General features: G+C 44.5%; 1 protein-coding gene across 3 annotated transcripts in view; it reads left to right on the top strand.

Moving 5' to 3' along the window:
- LOC119516548 (tumor necrosis factor receptor superfamily member 10A-like) overlaps window positions 1–19,068 on the top strand; it is a 92,197-nt gene that overhangs the window by 1,890 nt on the left and 71,239 nt on the right. For 2 of the 3 annotated variants that reach the window (XM_037812862.1, XM_037812861.1), the window contains exons 3-8: window positions 2,868–2,940; window positions 12,820–12,933; window positions 13,624–13,735; window positions 14,672–14,928; window positions 15,578–15,609; window positions 15,980–16,202. The exons of the other annotated variant lie outside the window; for it this stretch is intronic. In XM_037812862.1, the coding sequence (XP_037668790.1) occupies window positions 2,868–2,940; window positions 12,820–12,933; window positions 13,624–13,735; window positions 14,672–14,928; window positions 15,578–15,609; window positions 15,980–16,202 (811 nt within the window). The remainder of the gene's footprint in view (window positions 1–2,867; window positions 2,941–12,819; window positions 12,934–13,623; window positions 13,736–14,671; window positions 14,929–15,577; window positions 15,610–15,979; window positions 16,203–19,068) is intronic. 3 annotated transcript variants of the gene reach the window in all.

Below are 19,068 nucleotides of genomic sequence, written 5' to 3'. Positions count from 1 at the left end.
ATTTACATTGAATACATTCTGAGTATCAATCTTAATCTTACCAGGTTTTTTGTAGAAAGTGACAAGATGACTCTAAAATTAATTTGAAAATACAAAGGTCCTAGAATAAGCAGAACAATACTGAAAAGGGAGAGCAAAATCTGTACACTGCGTTTACCTGATTTCAGGAAATATTACAAAGCAACAGTAGTTAAAACAGTGTAATACCATCCCAGGATAGGACAAAGAAATCAGTGGAATAACATAGACTGTTGTGTAATAGAACCAAATTTGTATAATCATTTAATTTTCTAGCAAGATGTCAAAACAATGAAATTGGGAAAGAAGAGTAATTTCATAAATGATGATGGAACAACGGCTATTCTGATGGAAAAAATGAACATTAATTCCCACATCATACCATACTCACAAATTAATTTGCAGTGGAGCATTACCTAACCACAACAGCTTAACCAATAAAGCTTCTTGCAGAATAATTACCTAGAAGAGTTCCTTAGAAACTAGAGGATAGGCAAAAGATTCTTATACAGAATATACACAGCAATGGCATTTAAGGAATTGATGAATTAGACTTCCCCCAAATTTTTAACTACGGCCCAAGTAGTTGATATGGCCCAAGTAAGAAAATGAATAAGCAATCTCCAACCTAGGTGAATATATTTGCTGAACAATCTGAAAAAAGATTGTTATCCAGTGTATGGAAAAAAAAATTTTGCCTGTAACTCATTAATGTAAAAATCTCCACACAGTACGAAGTGGATAAAAATTTAACTTCATGAAAGATGATATACAAATGATCAATAAATGGAAGAAAAACTCTCTAATGTCTTTAATCTTCCAGGAAATGTATACTAAAACCACACTGAGATAGCTTTATACACTGAAACACCCAATGTTGGTAAAAATGCAGAGCAGATGGAGCTCTCCTACAGTGTTGATGGGAGTGTAAAATGGCAAAAGAACTTTTGAAACTGTTATGAAAGTAAACACACCTCCCCTTTGAATCATCATTCCACTCAGGTATTTCCTCAAGTTAAATGAAAGCCTGTGACCAGATAAAGACCTGTAAAAGATGGTGCCATACCACCGTTTTTCTTAATAGGCAAAAGCTGGAAATGGCTCAGGGTTCTATCAGCAGAAAAACAGATAAACAAGTGGTGGTACTGGGGTATAGGTATAAAGAGAAAGACTAATCAACAAAAGGAACAAACTACTCCTACGTGAAACAACATAGAGGAATCCCCAAACAACATGCTGAGTGAGTGAAGGCTCACCCAAATGAGTATATTTGAAGTTCTATAAATGGCTAAACTAATCTATTGTGGGAAAATATGCCCTCTTGGAATATGGTGTCGATTAGGATGAACTGTGGAGGGACAGGAGGGAATTTTCTGTGGTATTGTTAAGGTTCTATGATCCATGTAGTGGGTATGAGTTACACCTGTGTGGGCATTTATCAGAACTCGTAATAAGGTACATTTAAGAACCGTGTATTTCACTGTAAATTTTGTCATAAAAATCTTCTTAAAAATATTGAAACAGTGAGTGGGATATCTGCTGAATTATTTGCAGGAGAAGTATACTGTACTCTGTAACTGAAATTCATCTGCATCATAAGCTAGGTTTATGAAAGAAGAATGGACAGATGAATAAATGAGAAAAAATCACAAAGTATTAAGTATAGAATCCAGTTGGTAGGTAGATGAGTTTTCATTGCACAAGTCTTTACACTTTTTTGTTGGCTTGAAATTATTTCACAGAAGAATGTTGATGGAAAGAAGCCCTGGGAGGGAGTCAGAGAAAACAGGAGAGATTATGTTCCTGAGAAGAGAGAAAGGAGACCCAGACATTGCGTGACCTCAGAGGATGCCCAGCCAGGCCAGGGAGGACCTGGGGACACATGTCAGCCAGGCTGTCACCAAACCTTGAAAGGCTCTTGTGAGTTAGAGGGCTGCATTCTATCCTGAATAAATCTAGGCAGTAGAACCAGGGTCCGCACAAGCAGATTTTTCTTTAAATATTTTTCCCATTTATTTGCCATTCTATTTGAATATATCATCACAATTTTAGAATAACTTCATAAAGTATGAAGAGAACCTTTTCTCCTGCACCTATGGGGTGCAATGCACAGCACTACCAAAGGCTTTAGTGGGTGTTTCCTACAAGAAAGGACATTTGCCCCCATCACCACAGCTCCACTCTCGAAGTCAGAAAATTTGCATAGACACACCACTAGCCTCTAATCCTCAGTCCCCATTCTGATTTTTCCAGATGTCCCCATGATGTCTTTATGCAACAGATGTTCTGACCATAATCACAGAATTTGTGCAACTCTTTGCTATTTTTTGGGACATGGGAACAGCTTGTCAGGGGCCTTTTAAAGCTAGAAGTTTATTAGGTAACATTTGATCCTGTTTCTTTTCTTTTTCATGTCTGAATAACCCTCATTTGTAAGAAGGTGTGCAGGTGTATGTGAGAGAGATTGAGAGAGACAATAGACACACCTATGCAGTCAAACATAAGGATTAAATAAACCTAACTGTGAGTGGATACTTCTGTGGTTGAGTAGATTACATGTGATTTTTATATTCTAATTAAAATTTCCCCTCCATTTGCCTACATTTTCTGGAATCAGTGTGTTTTATTTTATCACAAGAGATAAGGATAAAGGAGAGTTTTCAAGTATATGTGGCTTGGCTAGCCCCAAATGATGAAGGGATAAACATGAATGCAAGAGAGTATTTGAGGGTTTAGAGGTGGAAGAAAGTTACAAGCTTGGTTGGAGGCTGGTGAAGGGATGGGATATGTATCCTTTTGCAGGTGAGAGTCCAGAAGCCACTCATTCTGTCCCTGCTTTGTTCCCACAGGTCTTCGCGGACTCGGCACCAACCATGCAGCAGTTCAAGGCCCACACCCCATTTATGAGGCTGTGCCCCCCAGGTACACCCTACACTGACCTCAGCCCTCTGCACCAGCCTGGTCTCCAGGCGCTTCCAGCCTCCTGGGTCCTGCAGGCCCCGTTCCTTTATCCCACAGACATGTATTGATTTCCTCTGGGGGTCAGGCCCGGGCTCCTGGAGGACACAGGCCCTGGCCTCATGCAGCGTTTCCTTCTGGACAAACGTCAGAGATGCGGGATAAAGAACCGGGAAGGAGGCAGAGGGATGTGTGAGACAGGGACGTGGTTAGGGGGTCCCTGGGATGGAGACTTTAGACTGAAATCTAAGGGGTGCAGGGGCCAGCAGTCAGTGGGCCAGGCCAGAGAGCACCAGAGGAAGGGACAGTGAGACACAGAGCCTGGGAGAGGCAGGAGCTTGGGGTGATCCAGCAGAGGCTGGGGCAGCTGAGGGGGGAGGAGGGTAGAGGGCGCTGAGGTCAGAGGGGGGAAGTCGGGGTGAATCACCCAGGGCCTGGGCACCCGCAGGGAGCTCTGGTTTCATTTTACCAACAAGCCAGGTCCCTGAGAGCTTTCAGGAGGGGACTGACCACATCGGATGGAGAGGGGAAAGGCCAGAGGCAGGAGGGGCTTCCATGGCTTCCTGGCAGTGGCAAGAGCAGGACGGGAAGCAGCCTGTGAAACCAGAGGCTCCGAGGCAGACCGTCCTGTGCCCCAGGGAGTGTGTCCCTGGTTCCCTGCAATCCTCTGAGCTGGGGGAGGCAGGAGCCACCTGGGGGTGTGGACTGTTGTTTGTGCCACACATGTGTGTGTGAGGTAGGGACTGATGGTCTCCTGTGCAGGGGCTTCCAGAGCTGAAACCTGGAGCATATAACGGGTGTTAAAATGCTTTGAATGAATTTGCATTTCCTTTTTGTAGTGGAAATGCTAGGAAAAGGCTGCCTGTGCCCTGAGCCTTGGGAGGCCCACTTTGGACACATGTGCCTGTCACGGTGTCAGAGTGCAAGGGGAATGGCCCCCCTGAAACACACCCTCAGAACTAAGGCAGGAGACCTTCGGGTGCCTTTTCCAGGGTCCAGGGACGAGAGGGTTACCCTGTCTCTTAGTGACCCCACACCATTGTCAATCATCACACTTACCATTGTTATGAAGGGTCATCTCATTATACGTTAATTAAGAATATTTTGAAATTTAGTTGTGGTTTTAGAGTAGGTTTCAATATTGGTGAAGGTGGGTAAGGGAAAGGGCAGGTTGATGGTGCAGGGCAGGGTGGGGTCCCCCGAGGCGCAGGGCCCTGGAGGTGGTGGGTGGAGCCGAGGCGGGTCCCAGGCAGTTCCTACCCCTGGGCTCAGGGCCTGGAGCTCGCCCTTCCCGCAAGGCCAGCCCTGGGCCCCTCTCTGTGGATCATTTTGACACTCCGAGGGTAGGACCCATTTCTTTATCCACAGATCTCCTGAGATACAAGGTATGAGCTTTATTTGATGGCTTCTCCTTCATTGTTTTATTGCTTCTGCCCCTGTTTGTTCATGTCTTCACTTCCTGTGAGCTCAAGGAGGACAGATTATGACTTTCTTCAGTGGGTTTCCAGTGTCTAGGGCAGTGCTGTCCCAGGCATTGTCATTAGGCAGACGTGACTATGAGTCCTTGAAATGTGGCTGATCCACAGGGAGATGTGCTGTAAGTGAAGGATTCACATCAAATTTAAAGACTTTACAATGAATATAAAATGGAATTATTCTCAATTGTATAGCGATTATATGGTATAATGATAATGTTTTTGGTGTACTAGGTTAAATAAAATACATTGTTAATATCTATTTACCTTTCTTCCTTTTTCTTTTTCTTTTTTTTTTTCTTTTTTGTTTTTTTAATCTTCATTTTATTGACATATATTCACATACCACGCAGTCATACAAAACAAATCGTACTTTCGATTGTTTACAGTACCATTACATAGCGGTACATTCATCACCCAAATCAATCCCTGACACCTTCATTAGCACACACACAAAAATAACAAGAATAATAATTAGAGTGAAAAAGAGCAATTGAAGTAAAAAAGAACACTGGGTACCTTTGTCTGTTTGTTTCCTTCCCCTATTTTTCTATTCATCCATCCATAAACTAGACAAAGTGGAGTGTGGTCCTTATGGCTTTCCGAATCCCATTGTCACCCCTCATAAGCTACATTTTTATACAACTGTCTTCGAGATTCATGGGTTCTGGGTTGTAGTTTGATAGTTTCAGGTATCCACCACCAGCTACCCCAATTCTTTAGAACCTAAAAAGGGTTGTCTAAAGTGTGCATAAGAGTGCCCACCAGAGTGACCTCTCGGCTCCTTTTGGATTCTCTCTGCCACTGAAGCTTATTTCATTTCCTTTCACATCCCCCTTTTGGTCAAGAAGATGTTCTCCGTCCCACGATGCCAGGTCTACATTCCTCCCCGGGAGTCATATTCCACGTTGCCAGGGAGATTCACTCCCCTGGGTGTCTGATCCCACATAGGGGGAAGGGCAGTGATTTCACCTTTCAAGTTGGCTTAGCTAGAGAGACAGGGCCACATCTGAGCAACAAAGAGGCATTCGGGAGGAGGCTCTTAGGCACAACCATAGGAGGCCTAGCCTCTCCTTTGCAGCAACCGTCTTCCCAAGGGTAAAACCTGTGGTAGAGGGCTCAACCCATCAAACCACCAGTCCCCTATGTCTGTGGTCATGTTAGCAACCATGGAGGTGGGGTAGGCCAATACCCCTGAATTCTCCACAGGCTCCTCAAGCGGGCACTACATCTTTTTTTTTTCCTTGTTTTTCTTTCTTTTTTTTTTTTTTTTTTTAACTTTCCCTTCTTTTTTAAATCAACTGTATGAAAAAAAAGTTAAAAAGAAAACAAACATACAATAAAAGAACATTTCAAAGAGACCATAACAAGGGAGTAAGAAAAAGACAACTAACCTAAGATAACTGCTTAACTTCCAACATGTTCCTACTTTACCCCAAGAAAGTTACCTAATATAGCAACATTTCTGTGAACTTGCTCCTACTATATCCATCAGAAATTAACAGACCATAGTCATTCCTGGGCATCCCCAGAACGTTAAATAGCTTATCTGTTCTTCTTGGATTATTGTTCCCCCTTCCTTAATTGCTCTCTACTGCTAGTTCCCCTACATTCTACATTATAAACCATTTGTTTTACATTTTTCAAAGTTCACATTAGTGGTAGCATATAATATTTCTCTTTTTGTGCCTGGCTTATTTCGCTCAGCATTATGTCTTCAAGGTTCATCCATGTTGTCATATGTTTCACGAGATCGTTCCTTCTTACTGCCGCATAGTATTCCATCGTGTGTATATACCACATTTTATTTATCCACTCATCTGTTGAAGGACATTTGGGTTGTTTCCATCTCTTGGCAATTGTGAATAATGCTGCTATGAACATTGGCGTGCAGATATCTGTTCGTGTCACTGCTTTCCGATCTTCCGGGTATATACCGAGAAGTGCAATCGCTGGATCGAATGGTAACTCTATATCTAGATTTCTAAGGAACTGCCAGACTGACTTCCAGAGTGGTTGAACCATTATACAGTCCCACCAACAATGAATAAGAGTTCCAATTTCTCCACATCCCCTCCAGCATTTGTAGTTTCGTGTTTGTTTAATGGCAGCCATTCTAACCGGTGTTAGATGGTATCTCATTGTGGTCTTAATTTGCATCTCTCTAATAGCTAGTGAAGCTGAACATTTTTTCATGTGTTTCTTGGCCATTTGTATTTCCTCTTCAGAGAACTGTCTTTTCATATCTTTTACCCATTTTATAATTGGGCTGTCTGTACTATTGTCATTGAGTTGTAGGATTTCTTTATATTTGCAAGATATCAGTCTTTTGTCAGATACATGGTTTCCAAAAATTTTTTCCCATTGAGTTGGCTGCCTCTTTACCTTTTTGAGAAATTCCTTTGAGGTACAGAAACTTCTAAGCTTGAGGAGTTCCCATTTATCTATTTTCTCTTTTGTTGCTTGTGCTTTGGGTGTAAAGTCTAGGAAGTGGCCGCCTAATACAAGGTCTTGAAGATGTTTTCCTACATTATCTTCTAGGAGTTTTATGGTAGTTTCTTTTATATTGAGATCTTTGGTCCATTTTGAGTTAATTTTTGTGTAGGGGGTGAGGTAGGGGTCCTCTTTCATTCTTTTGGATATGGATATCCAACTCTCCCAGCCCCATTTGTTGAAAAGACCATTATGACTCAGTTCAGTGACTTTGGGGGCCTTATCAAAGATCAGTCGGCCATAGATCTGAGGGTCTATCTCCGAATTCTCAATTCGATTCCATTGATCTGTATGTCTATCTTTGTGCCAGTACCATGCTGTTTTGGCAACTGTGGCTTTATAATAAGCTTCAAAGTCAGGGAGTGTAAGTCCTCCCACTTCGTTTTTCTTTTTTAGAGTGTCTTTAGCAATTCGAGGCATCTTCCCTTTCCAAATAAATTTGATAACTAGCTTTTCCAAGTCTGCAAAGTAGGTTGTTGGAATTTTGATTGGGATTGCATTGAATCTGTAGATGAGTTTGGGTAGAATTGACATCTTAATGACATTTAGTCTTCCTATCCATGAACATGGAATATTTTTCCATCTTTTAAAGTCCCCTTCTATTTCTTTTAGTAGAGTTATGTAGTTTTCTTTGTATAGGTCTTTTACATCTTTGGTTAAGTTTATTCCTAGGTACTTGATTTTTTTAGTTGCTATTGAAAATGGTATCTTTTTCTTGAGTGTCTCTTCAGTTTGTTCATTTCTAGCATATAGAGACATTACTGACTTATGTGCATTAATCGTGTATCCCGCTACTTTGCTAAATTTGTTTATTAGCTCTAGTAGCTGTATTGTCGATTTCTCAGGGTTTTCTAGATATAAGATCATATCATCTGCAAACAATGACAGTTTTACTTCTTCTTTTCCAATTTGGATGCCTTTTATTTCTTTGTCTTGCCGGATTGCCCTGGCTAGCACTTCCAGCACAATGTTGAATAACAGTGGTGATAGCAGGCATCCTTGTCTTGTTCCTGATCTTAGAGGGAAGGCTTTCAGTCTTTCACCATTGAGTACTATGCTGGCTGTGGGTTTTTCATATATGCTCTTTATCGTGTTGAGGAAGTTTCCTTCAATTCCTACCTTTTGAAGTGTTCTTATCAAAAATGGATGTTGGATTTTGTCAAATGCTTTTTCAGCATCTATTGAGATGATCAATTGATTTTTCCCTTTTGACTTGTTAATGTGTTGTAATACATTGATTGATTTTCTTATGCTGAACCATCCTTGCATGCCTGGAATAAACCCCACTTGGTCATGGTGCATGATTTTTTTAATGTGTCTTTGGATTCGATTTGCAAGTATTTTGTTGAGGATTTTTGCATCTATATTCATTAGGGAGATTGGCCGGTAGTTTTCCTTTTTTGTAGCATCTTTGCCTGGTTTTGGTATTAGATTGATGTTAGCTTCATAAAATGAGTTAGGTAGTGTTCCATTTTTTTCAATGTTTTGAAAGAGTTTGAGTAAGATTGGTGTCAGTTCTTTCTGGAAAGTTTGGTAGAATTCCCCTGTGAAGCCATCTGGCCCTGGGCATTTATTTGTGGGAAGATTTTTGATGACTGACTGGATCTCTTTGCTTGTGATGGGTTGGTTGAGGTCTTCTATTTCTTCTCTGATCAGTCTAGGTTGTTCATATGTTTCCAGGAAATTGTCCATTTCCTCTACATTATCCAGTTTGTTGCCATACAGTTGTTCATAGTATCCTCTTATAATTTTTTTAATTTCTTCAGGATCTGCAGTTATGTCACCTTTTTCATTCATTATTTTGTTTATATGGGTCTTCTCTCTTTTTGATTTTGTCAGTCTAGCTAGGGGCTTGTCAATCTTGTTGATCTTCTCAAAGAACCAACTTTTGGTGATATTTATCCTCTCTATTGTGTTTTTGTTCTCTATGTCATTTATTTCGGCTTTAATCCTTGTTATTTCTTTTCTTCTACTTGGTTTAGGATTGGTTTGCTGTTCATTTTCTAGCTTCTTCAGTTGATCCATTAGTTCTTTGATTTTGGCTCTTTCTTCCTTTTTAATATATGCGTTTAGTGCTATAAATTTCCCCCTTAGCACTGCTTTTGCTGCATCCCATAGGTTTTGGTATGTTGTGTTCTCATTTTCATTCATCTCTATATATATAGCAATTTCTCTTGCTATTTCTTCTTTAACCCACTGATTGTTTAGGAGTGTGTTGTTTAACCTCCAGGTATTTGTGAATTTTCTAAGTCTCTGATGGTTATTGACTTCTAATTGTATTCCATTGTGGTCAGAGAATGTGCTTTGAATAATTTCAATCTTTTTAAATTTATTGAGGCTTGTTTTATGTCCCAGCATATGATCTATTCTGGAGAAAGTTCCATGAGCACTAGAAAAGTATGTGTATCCTGGTGATTTGGGATGTAATGTCCTGTAGATGTCTGTTAAATCTAATTCATTTATCAGATTGTTTAGGTTTTCAATTTCCTTATTGGTCTTCTGTCTGGTTGATCTATCTATAGGAGAGAGTGATGGGTTGAAGTCTCCCACAATTATTGTGGAAACATCAATTGCTTCCTTTAGTTTTGCCAGTGTTTCTCTCGTGTATTTTGTGGCACCTTGATTGGGTGCATAGACATTTACGATTGTTATTTCTTCTTGCTGAATTGCCCCTTTTATTAGTACGTAGTGGCCTTCTTTGTCTCTCAAAACATCCCTGCATTTGAAGTCTATTTTATCTAAGATTAATATTGCTACACCTGCTTTCTTTTGGCTGTAGCTTGCATGAAATATTTTTTGCCATCCTTTCACTTTCAGTTTCTTTGTGTCCCTGTGTCTAAGATGAGTCTCTTGTATGCAACATATTGATGGTTCATTTTTTTTTATCCATTCTGCGAATCTATATCTTTTAATTGGGGAGTTTAATCCATTTACATTCAACGTTATAACCGTGAAGGCATTTCTTGAATCAGCCATCTTATCCTTTGGTTTATGTTTGTCATATTTTTCCCCTCTGTCTATTAATATCCTTTATTGTACCCATACCGAATCTCTTTAGTACTGAACCTTTCTGCAAGTCTCTCTGTCCTTTCTTTGTTTCTCTGTCTGTAGGGCTCCCTTTAGTATCTCCAGTAGGGCAGGTCTCTTGTTAGCAAATTCTCTCAGCATTTGTTTGTCTGTGAAAAATTTAAGCTCTCCCTCAAATTTGAAGGAGAGCTTTGCTGGATAAAGTATTCTTGGCTGGAAATTTTTCTCACTCAGAATTTTAAATATATCGTGCCACTGCCTTCTCGCCTCCATGGTGGCTGCTGAGTAGTCACTACTTAGTCTTATGCTGTTGCCTTTGTATGTGGTGAATTGCTTTTCTCTTGCTGCTTTCAGAACTTGCTCCTTCTTCTGTGTTTGACAGTGTGATCAGTATATGTCTCGGAGTGGGTTTATTTGGATTTATTCTATTTGGGGTTCGCTGAGCATTTATGATTTGTGTATTTATGTTGTTTAGAAGATTTGGGAAGTTTTCCCCAACAATTTCTTTGAATACTCTTCCTAGACCTTTACCCTTTTCTTCCCCTTCTGGGACACCAATGAGTCTTATATTTGGACGTTTCATATTATCTATCATATCCCTGAGGTCCATTTTGATTTTTTCAATTTTTTTCCCCATTCTTTCTTTTATGCTTTCATTTTCCATTCTGTCATCTTCCAGGTCACTGATTCGTTGTTCAACTTCCTCTAGTCTTGTACTATGAGTGTCCAGAATCTTTTTAATTTGGTCAACAGTTTCTTTAATTTCCATAAGATCATCCATTTTTTTATTTAGTCTTGCAATGTCTTCTTTATGCCCTTCTAGGGTCTTCTTGATTTCCTTTGTCTCCCGTACTATGGTCTCATTGTTCATCTTTAGTTCTTTGAGTAGCTGCTCTAGGTGCTGTGTCTCTTCTGGTCTTTTGATTTGGGTGCTTGGGCTTGGGTTATCCATATCATCTGTTTTTTTTCATATGCTTTATAATTTTCTGTTGTTTTTGGCCTCGTGGCATTTGCTGAACTTGATAGGGTTCTTTTAGGATTTGTAGACCAATTGAAGTCCTTATCTCTAATTTATCAGATCTACAGCTTCGTGGAGTACACTTTCTCTAACTAACCAGCAGGTGGCATCCACGAGCCACCTGTTCTCCACAAGCCAGTTCTCCCCTCCTTAGCCTTTTTAGTGAGTGGGGGAGTGAGTCTTGTGGGGTCCAATTGGTGTACCAAGCTTGCGTGTGTAGTTGGTATTGCCTGCCCTGTATATGGGGCGTGTTTCTGGGCAGTCAGGGAGGGGGGGGTGGCTCTAACAATCAAATCTCCCTGGTGATCCTAGAGTTTTAAAGCTGCTGCAATAGTCTAATCCTTCAGTTCAGTCCTGCCACAGTTTGTCTCAGCCACTGACCCACAAGTCCTTGGTATTGGCGTATGGCTCCTGAGACTTGCAAGTGGGCCCCTCTTCCAGGCCGTGCACCCCGGGTCCTCTGTTGAGGGATGACTGTGCTATGTCACAGGTGAGTGCCGTCCCCCCAGGGCAGTTCTGGGCTGCTGGGCTGTGTAGAGAGGCTCCCAGTCTGCTGAAATGATGGCTGAATGGGGCTTTGTTAATTCACACTGCTCTACCTTCCCAACTCTGGGACAATCAGCTGAGGTTGCAGGGAAGGCTAATGTCCACGCCCAGTTTTGTGGTGTGTGCCTGTTATTTGAAGCACTTCCGTCACACTGGGTTGTCTGGGGCAGTTCTGGGCTATGGGGCTGGCGATGGGCAGGAGTGTTTCCTGTCCACCAGGATGATGGCTGTGAGCGGACACCCCCCTTTTCTTGGGAAGTTGTGGTGTTTAGTGAATTTTCTCAGCCACTGGATTATTGCGTTTTGTCTCAGAGCTCTCCTAGTTCTGCTCTTGACTTGACCTGCCCAAATTGCAAGTCTTTGAAGCTTTCTGTATTGGGCTTCTTAGAGTAATTGTTTTAGAAAAAGAAAAAAGGATTAAAAAAAAAAAAAAAAGGGCCCTCTTCAGAGATCTAATGGGTTATTGAAATGCTAAGAGACAAAGCAACCAGGGCCATTAAAGAAAGGTCCACAGGGCAGAGAGATCAGCTTTTCTTCGGGATTTGCATATGCGCCTCAGGGCCCTTCCCCTTTCTATGTTCACCAGAACTCCAAAAATCCTCCGCTTTTATTTTGGAGTTTTTCGTGTTGTTTTTTTTTCTCTATGCTTGTCTCCTCTCTGCTGGGCTGGCTGCTCTCAGATTCTCTGGTGTCTGGTTTCAGTCTATCTATGGTTGGAGTTTGGATCAGTAGAATGAGATTCCAATAAGGGCTGCCACTGCAGTTCTCCCTTCTCCTTCCCGGAGCTGACAGCCCCTCCTCCCACGGGACTGAGCCTGGCAGGGAGGGGCGTGGGTCCCCTGGCCGCAAAAACTTACAGATTTCGCTGATCTCAGCAGTTCCACGTTTTCATGAGTGTTGTATGAAGTATGCCGAAAGTCAGATTGCTCTGTGGTGTCCAGTCCACGCAGTTCCTGGCTTTCTACCTACTTTCCTGGAGGAATAACTAAAACATACAGCTCACTAGTCTGCCATCTTGCCCCCAGCCCCTTTTTCTTTTTCAATGTGTCCACTAAAAAATTTAAATTTCATGGGTGACTTTTATTACATTCTATTGATGATGCTGGTCTGGGTTATTCAGTAGCTGCGGAATGGAGGGGAGGTTGACAGATCTGGGAAGAGTCCCTTTTCCCTGTTTGGATTCCCTGACAGCCTGGAGGGGATCCTGCCCCCATCCCCGCCCCATCCCCCACCCACCTCTGGGTCCCTGTGAAGATCATTCACCAGCTTTTCTCTCCATTCCAGGATCCCACGTCTCAGATGTTGGTGGAAATTGTACCCTGTGCCAGTCTGGAGTTGAGTACACCAGTCACTGGAATGCCCTCTTTTCCTGCTTACGCTGTTCAGTTTGTAACCCAGGTACAGATATGGGGCTCCCTGCCTAGAGTTAGGGTACAGGACAATGAGGTTGGAATTGTAGCCAAAATTGAATCAGGAACCCCGAATTTCCAACTTATCGCTGAGCTAAAATAACAAAACAAAACAGGAATTTATTATTAAATTAAGTACATGCCATTTGGTAGGGAAAATCTTTTAGAACATCACTTGGAAGGCATCGTTCATAATCTGTCCCTCGAGGTGGAGGCCGGTGTGGTGACAGCCCAGGGGAGGGCTCAGCCTGCGGCTGGGGACAGTGGTGGGGTCCTGGGCTCGGGGCTCCTGGCGAGGGGCTCAGCCCCAGCCTCATGCCCACAGCCCCCACCACCACCTCTCCACAGGGCCGGGCCCTTGGGGGCTTCACCCAGAGCTCCTCTCCATGCAGGGTCCCTCGGGTATTCCCCACCCATTGCCACGGACCCTATGCCCTAAAGGATTACTCCTCCCAAACCTCATGCACTAAATAATGAAGCAGGTGCAGTGTTCATGAGTGTGAGCATATGCTGACAGGTGTGTGCTCACACTCTTCCTGGGCCTCGTGTGTGTGCTCCTGACACCGGCCCTCAGAACCACTTGTGACCTGAGTTGAGCTGCGTGTGAGGGATTTGGGTGGTGTGAAGGGTTGAGGGATGAGCAGAGAATCCCCCTCTGAACCTTGTGCTCTGCCTGCAGATGAAGACGAGATGAGCCCGTGCACCAGGACTCGGGATGCACAGTGTCGATGCAAACCTGGTACTTTCCGTGGAGAGGATGTTCCGGAGTTCTGTCAGAAGTGCAAGACTGGGTGAGGCCCAGGAGCCCAGAGGCTCCCACAGATCCCAGGGACTTGAGGCCTCATTCCCCCCATTCTCACCTGCTTCTGTGGAGCCCCCACCCCTGCAGGACTTCCCTGGGTCTGTGGGCTCTTCTGAGCCTAGGGCAGCCCCCCTCCCCCATAGGCGTGTTCCCACCACTGCCCCCTGCACCGCCCTCTCTCACCCCCTCCTCACCTGATTCCATCAGCCAGGGACCCTTCTCCACTGGGCACAGGGTCAGGACTTAGGGCCACGATAGTGTTAGTAGAAACGTTTCATTTCTTTTGTAATCCAAAGAATTAACTGACAAGCATCCATCTTGGATTGTATTCATCTTTTACCAACAAGGTTAAAATAGGCAATTTAAACATGTTTATGTGGGAAGCAGCCATGAAAACCAAGCACCCACGGCCCACAGTCACGAAGAGGCCACGTGTGCAGCCCCTCCACGCTCGGCACCAAGGCCTAAGCCGACTCAGCCTGCCTCCCACTCGGCCCTGACCCCTCACCCTCTGGTGTGTGCTGGGCTGAGGCAGGCACAGGTCAACAGCTGGGGGTAACGGTTAGTTGCATGAGCAGGACAGGCTGCTGGAGGAGGCGGCTCAACCGTGTAGACAGAGGGCTTCTTACACCTCACCTGGCGTGAAGTGACCCCTCACCTGCTCCGGTAGCTGGGGGAAGCTGTGGCCCCTGACGCAGCAGCTCTGAGCACTTAGCAGGGAGCCCCTGGGCTGAACTGCACAGGCTCAGATCCTTCCCCAGACTCAACAGGGAGAGCACGGGGGACACTCGGTCCTGGGGTCACAGAAGCAGGTTCTTCCTCTACTGTCTTGTCAGGGGACTTGGGGGGAGGATCACCCCTCTTTCTTCTCTTCTGCCAGCCCTCATCACAGCACCCCTTCTCTTCCCCCCATGTCTGTACCTAGGTGCCCCAAAGGGATGGTGGAGGCGCATCCCTGTACCCCCTGGGGAGACCTTCAATGTGTCCACCAAGGATCAGGTACCAAGGGCACTGGGGAAGGCACCATTTCTCAGGAGCCAGTGGACAGTGGCCTGGGGTCTCCTGCCTCTCCCTCTCCTTCCTCAGGTGTTCCAAGCATTAAGATTGGGAGCGTGGTGGTCCTGATTATCCTTGTGGGTGTGTGCGTGTCGGTCCTTCTGTGGTGGAGGTGCACCTGCCAAGGTGAGGGATGGGTGGGAGGAGGAGGGATGAGTCCTGGGTCGCCTTCTGCTGAGTCCCTCTCTCGTGGTTTTATTTCTAGTAGATGAGAATGCCCTGTGCTCTGCCTACTAAATGCTATTGGTCTACAAGAGCCAGCTCTATCTACCCTTGTCCCTGTCATCATCCCCGATCTCTCTTGGGAGGGACCCTCTTCCCACCCACCTGTCCCCACACAGGGCCTGGATCCCATCCACCCTCTCCTCGATGATTCCCTTGCCACCTCCCTTCCCTCCATGTCTCGGTAGACAGGGCCAGTCCTTACTTGCTGGGGCCCTGGCAAGGCTAGGGCGGCCGTCAATTCCTTGGTGGTTGACAAGAGTCAAGAGGTGAGGTGGTCAGAGGGGTTCATGAGCAGAATCAGAAGGAGATTTTCATATGCACTGATATTCTCTTTATTTCCCCTCAGTCTCTCCCTTCCCTGAGGCATCCCCAGTTGGGAATTGTCTCTCCTTGTCCTCCTTCCCTCCTGCCTCTGTGCCCCAAGGGTTCATTGCAACTGTGTGAGCCCCTGGTGATATCCTCAGTCCCATCTCCAGTGGTTGTCCTCTTGGGGAGAGTGGGGCCACAGAGAGGGCCTCCATTCTGAAAACAAGACCCTCTTCTTTTCTAGGCTGTGGAAATGTCTCCGAGTACATTGCAACAGTGAGTTGTCTCCCCGCCCCCCCGGTGGGTCCCGGCCCATGAACTTCTCCTGTGCTCCTCTGCCCAGCTCTGTACACTTGCCTGGTGTCTCTGGGGTGACTGTAAGGGGCAAAGGGTGCAGTTTGAGCCCCAGGCCTGCTGGCTGTGCTGCAGCCATGTCCTTCCTGCTGCTTGTGAGACCCACTCACGCCCACACTCCTGCACCTGGGGGCTGGGGGGGTGACAGTCGAGGCAGGGGAACCCCTGGTACAGCCCTGGGTCATTGTGCCAGCAGCTGAGGCCTGGGCATGTAGGGCCTGTGCACCCCTGCAGTGACACCCCTGGGAGTGGGAGGACGAGAGGACCCACCACAGTCTGGGGGCCTCTGCAGGAAGCTACCGTGTGGACTCCCGAGCTGGGGTCTTTGCCTCCCCAAGGTCATGAGAAGGATTTGGCGCTTCCCACGAGGGCCTGGGGCTCAGGACAATGCTCGGAACCAGATGCTGAGCGCCTCGCAGACCACCCTGGACTTTGCCCAGGAAAACCAAGGCTTGGAGCAGGCAGAGCTGCTGGGAGCCACTGCCCGGAACCCTGTGGAAGCAGAGCCTCTCCTGGTGAGGGGGACGGGCTGGGGGTGCCCTTGCTGCTGCCTGGTGTCCTGGGGCAAAGGGGGAAGGGGGGAGCCCAGGTGGCTCTCCTGGCCCCCAGGGCGGGGCTGATGTGGGAGGGGCGGGGCCTGAGCGGGAGGGGAGTCTCGGTGCAGGGAACTGTGCTCAGCACCTCAGACAGCACAACTTGGGGATTCATCCCTTGTGATACTGGAAATTTAGAATTATTGAAATCGTTACACTGATGATATTTGAAAGGAAATCTTAGCCTAGGTTTCTGGCCATGTTGGAGGCGTGACTTCCTACAGGATGTAGAATTTCTGGGTCAGTGTGTGGAAGTTCTTTTTACTGTGCCACACCCTCACACACAGAAACAATCACACACAGTTTTGTTTCCCATAAAAGGTTGATTGGTTTTGATCTGACATTGAGTGCTCCGTTAAAAATTTTTTTTGATAACTAGGCAAAAATTAGTTGGTTTAAATATGAATTTTTCCATTTATTGGATAATTTTCATCATTAAATCTATTGATACATTTACTTTCTTTTTGTTCATAAGCTTAGAAAGTCCTTTCCCCAACATAAGGTAGGATGAGAGTCTCTAATTTCTTAGGTCAGATTCATTTTTAGCATTTTGCTTGGTGTCATTTAACTGTATAATGTCAACTGAATTTATTCTGTGAAATAAGGAATGAGGAGCTACCAGAATTATTGTATCTCATTTCTTCAATATCATGCGGTAACAGATCATTCCCTTTCCCTGTGGTTTTGGTCCCTCCTGTATCCCATGTCCCATTTCCATATGGACAGTGGTCTCTGTCTACCTGGTCTGCTCTGGGTCCTGAACTTTCTGGAATCAATGCCATATTTTTTGTTTATGCCTTTATTTCTTCTAAAAAAGAAAATATAGAAAAGAACAGGGAAATGTCCCATAATCCCTCCATCGTGTTTAAACACTGTTGACAATTTTCACAAGAGGGGAATATGTAGTCACAGAAAACTAGTAGAATAGGATGTAGCCAGTAAATCATGAAAGTCTCCACCAGTTTTTCTCAGTCCTCTGGTTCTTTTTATTTAAGATAATTACATAGATAATTACTTGTGGTCTTTGCCAAAACCTTTATGTGTGAGCCATGTATGTATATATACATATATTTTTTAATGAAAGGATTATATTTTGTACAACATTCTGTCAAATTCCATTTTCTAATGTTTTATAATGTCTGATAAGAGCAAATACCTCTTCTGTACTGTTTTCCAAAAATTGTTTATATGATCTCCCAGGGAAAATATAAAATTATTTAATAAGATTTCTGTGTTGTCAAAGAAGAAATCATTGGAATTTTCTTGAATTGACATTAAAGTAGCCGATTCATCTGGAAGCAATTTAGATCTTTTCAATACTCAATATTTTTCTTTGGAAAGAAGATAGCATTCATCAATTCATGTATTTTATTACAGCTGAATTAAGATTTGTGTTTTCTTTAATATCAGTTTTTCCTAATTCTTGTCAAGCTTGTTTTTTTTTTGTATTTTATGTGCTTTGCAATAATTATGATTTGACACCTTTTCTAATATATTATTTCCAGTTTGTTTTTTGAATATTCATCCAAAATGCCTTTATTTCAAGTATTGTAGTTCAAACCTTAGGCTTTTCTCAGGACACTATCATACCTAAAGTGATGATTGTTTTGTCTGTTCCTTTCCCTTCTTTTTGATTCATGTCTTGTTGAGCTTTCTGAACAGTGCTCAGTGATGCGTGGAGCAGGCAGGCCCTTTGCTCTTGATTTGCCTTTGGCAGCGAGGTGCTAGCGCTGAGCCACTGAGAATGATGCGGGCTCCTCTGTTGAGGGGGGAATTCTTACCCTCGTGGATGCCTCCTTCTGTTCTGAGGTGTAGTTAGAAAGTCAGCTTTGGGGTTTCATTCTATATTGGCCACTTCAGCCTCCGTTGGACTATTTGATGTTTCCTTTCTTATTTATTCTACTGATATGGATTATAATAAATAAAGCATTCTTGTTTTTTTTTCTAGATAAGCCCCACTTTAGATTTTCCTAAGTGCCCTCATGTATTCTGTCTGAATCTCATAGAATTCTGTGAGCAAGTGTTGTCTCATGCTGGGATGGGTGGATGTTGACTAGATGGGGCTCAAGGGAACCCTCTAGGATGGTGAATGTTCTCTGTGATTTGGGTGACAATTACGCAGTGAACTGGATGGACACTTTAGAGCTGGGCAGTTTACTGCATGTAACTTAAGCCTCAGTGAGGAAGCAAACAGAGCCTGTGCGGTGGCAGGTTGAGTGTTTGAATCATGTTTCCATCAGAGCCCAAGAGGGGAGGTGGGCTGCCCCACGTCTCACAGCTGGCTGGCTGTCAGGGTCAGCTCTGGAAGGAGGACTCTCAATCAGGATCAAGGATGGCCTCCACTGTATTTTGCAGGAAAAGCTCAAGGCTCAAGAGTCTCAGTGGAAAACAGTGGTGCTGGTTCCAGCAAATGGTTCAGACCCCACTGAAAAGAAGTATTTTGTCCTGTGCAGAGGGAGGGAGGAGGAGCCGTCCCACAGCCGTCAGGGCCCCACCAGAGCAGGGGACACTGGATGCAGGGCCACTTATGCTGATGGTCCCTGGGTCATCAGACCCTAAATCCTCTTCTCCCAGCCTCTTCCTCGCCCTCCACTCTGCCCCAGCCTGTATCCTAAAAACATTCTGCATCTCCATGTCCTTCCCCTCTGCCATCATTCTCCCCTCCTCACTTGTGGTCCAGGACGGATAGTGAGGCAGCTCTGAGGGCCTCTGAAGGGCTGTGCTGTCCACACAGCAGATGGGGCCCTGGACTGTGACTATGTCATATTTGACGGACAGTTAGCATAAA

This window comes from Choloepus didactylus, chromosome 20, assembly GCF_015220235.1.
Source record: "Choloepus didactylus isolate mChoDid1 chromosome 20, mChoDid1.pri, whole genome shotgun sequence".
Taxonomy (NCBI): Eukaryota; Metazoa; Chordata; class Mammalia; order Pilosa; family Megalonychidae; genus Choloepus; species Choloepus didactylus.
This window is presented reverse-complemented; position numbering and strand designations above follow the sequence as displayed.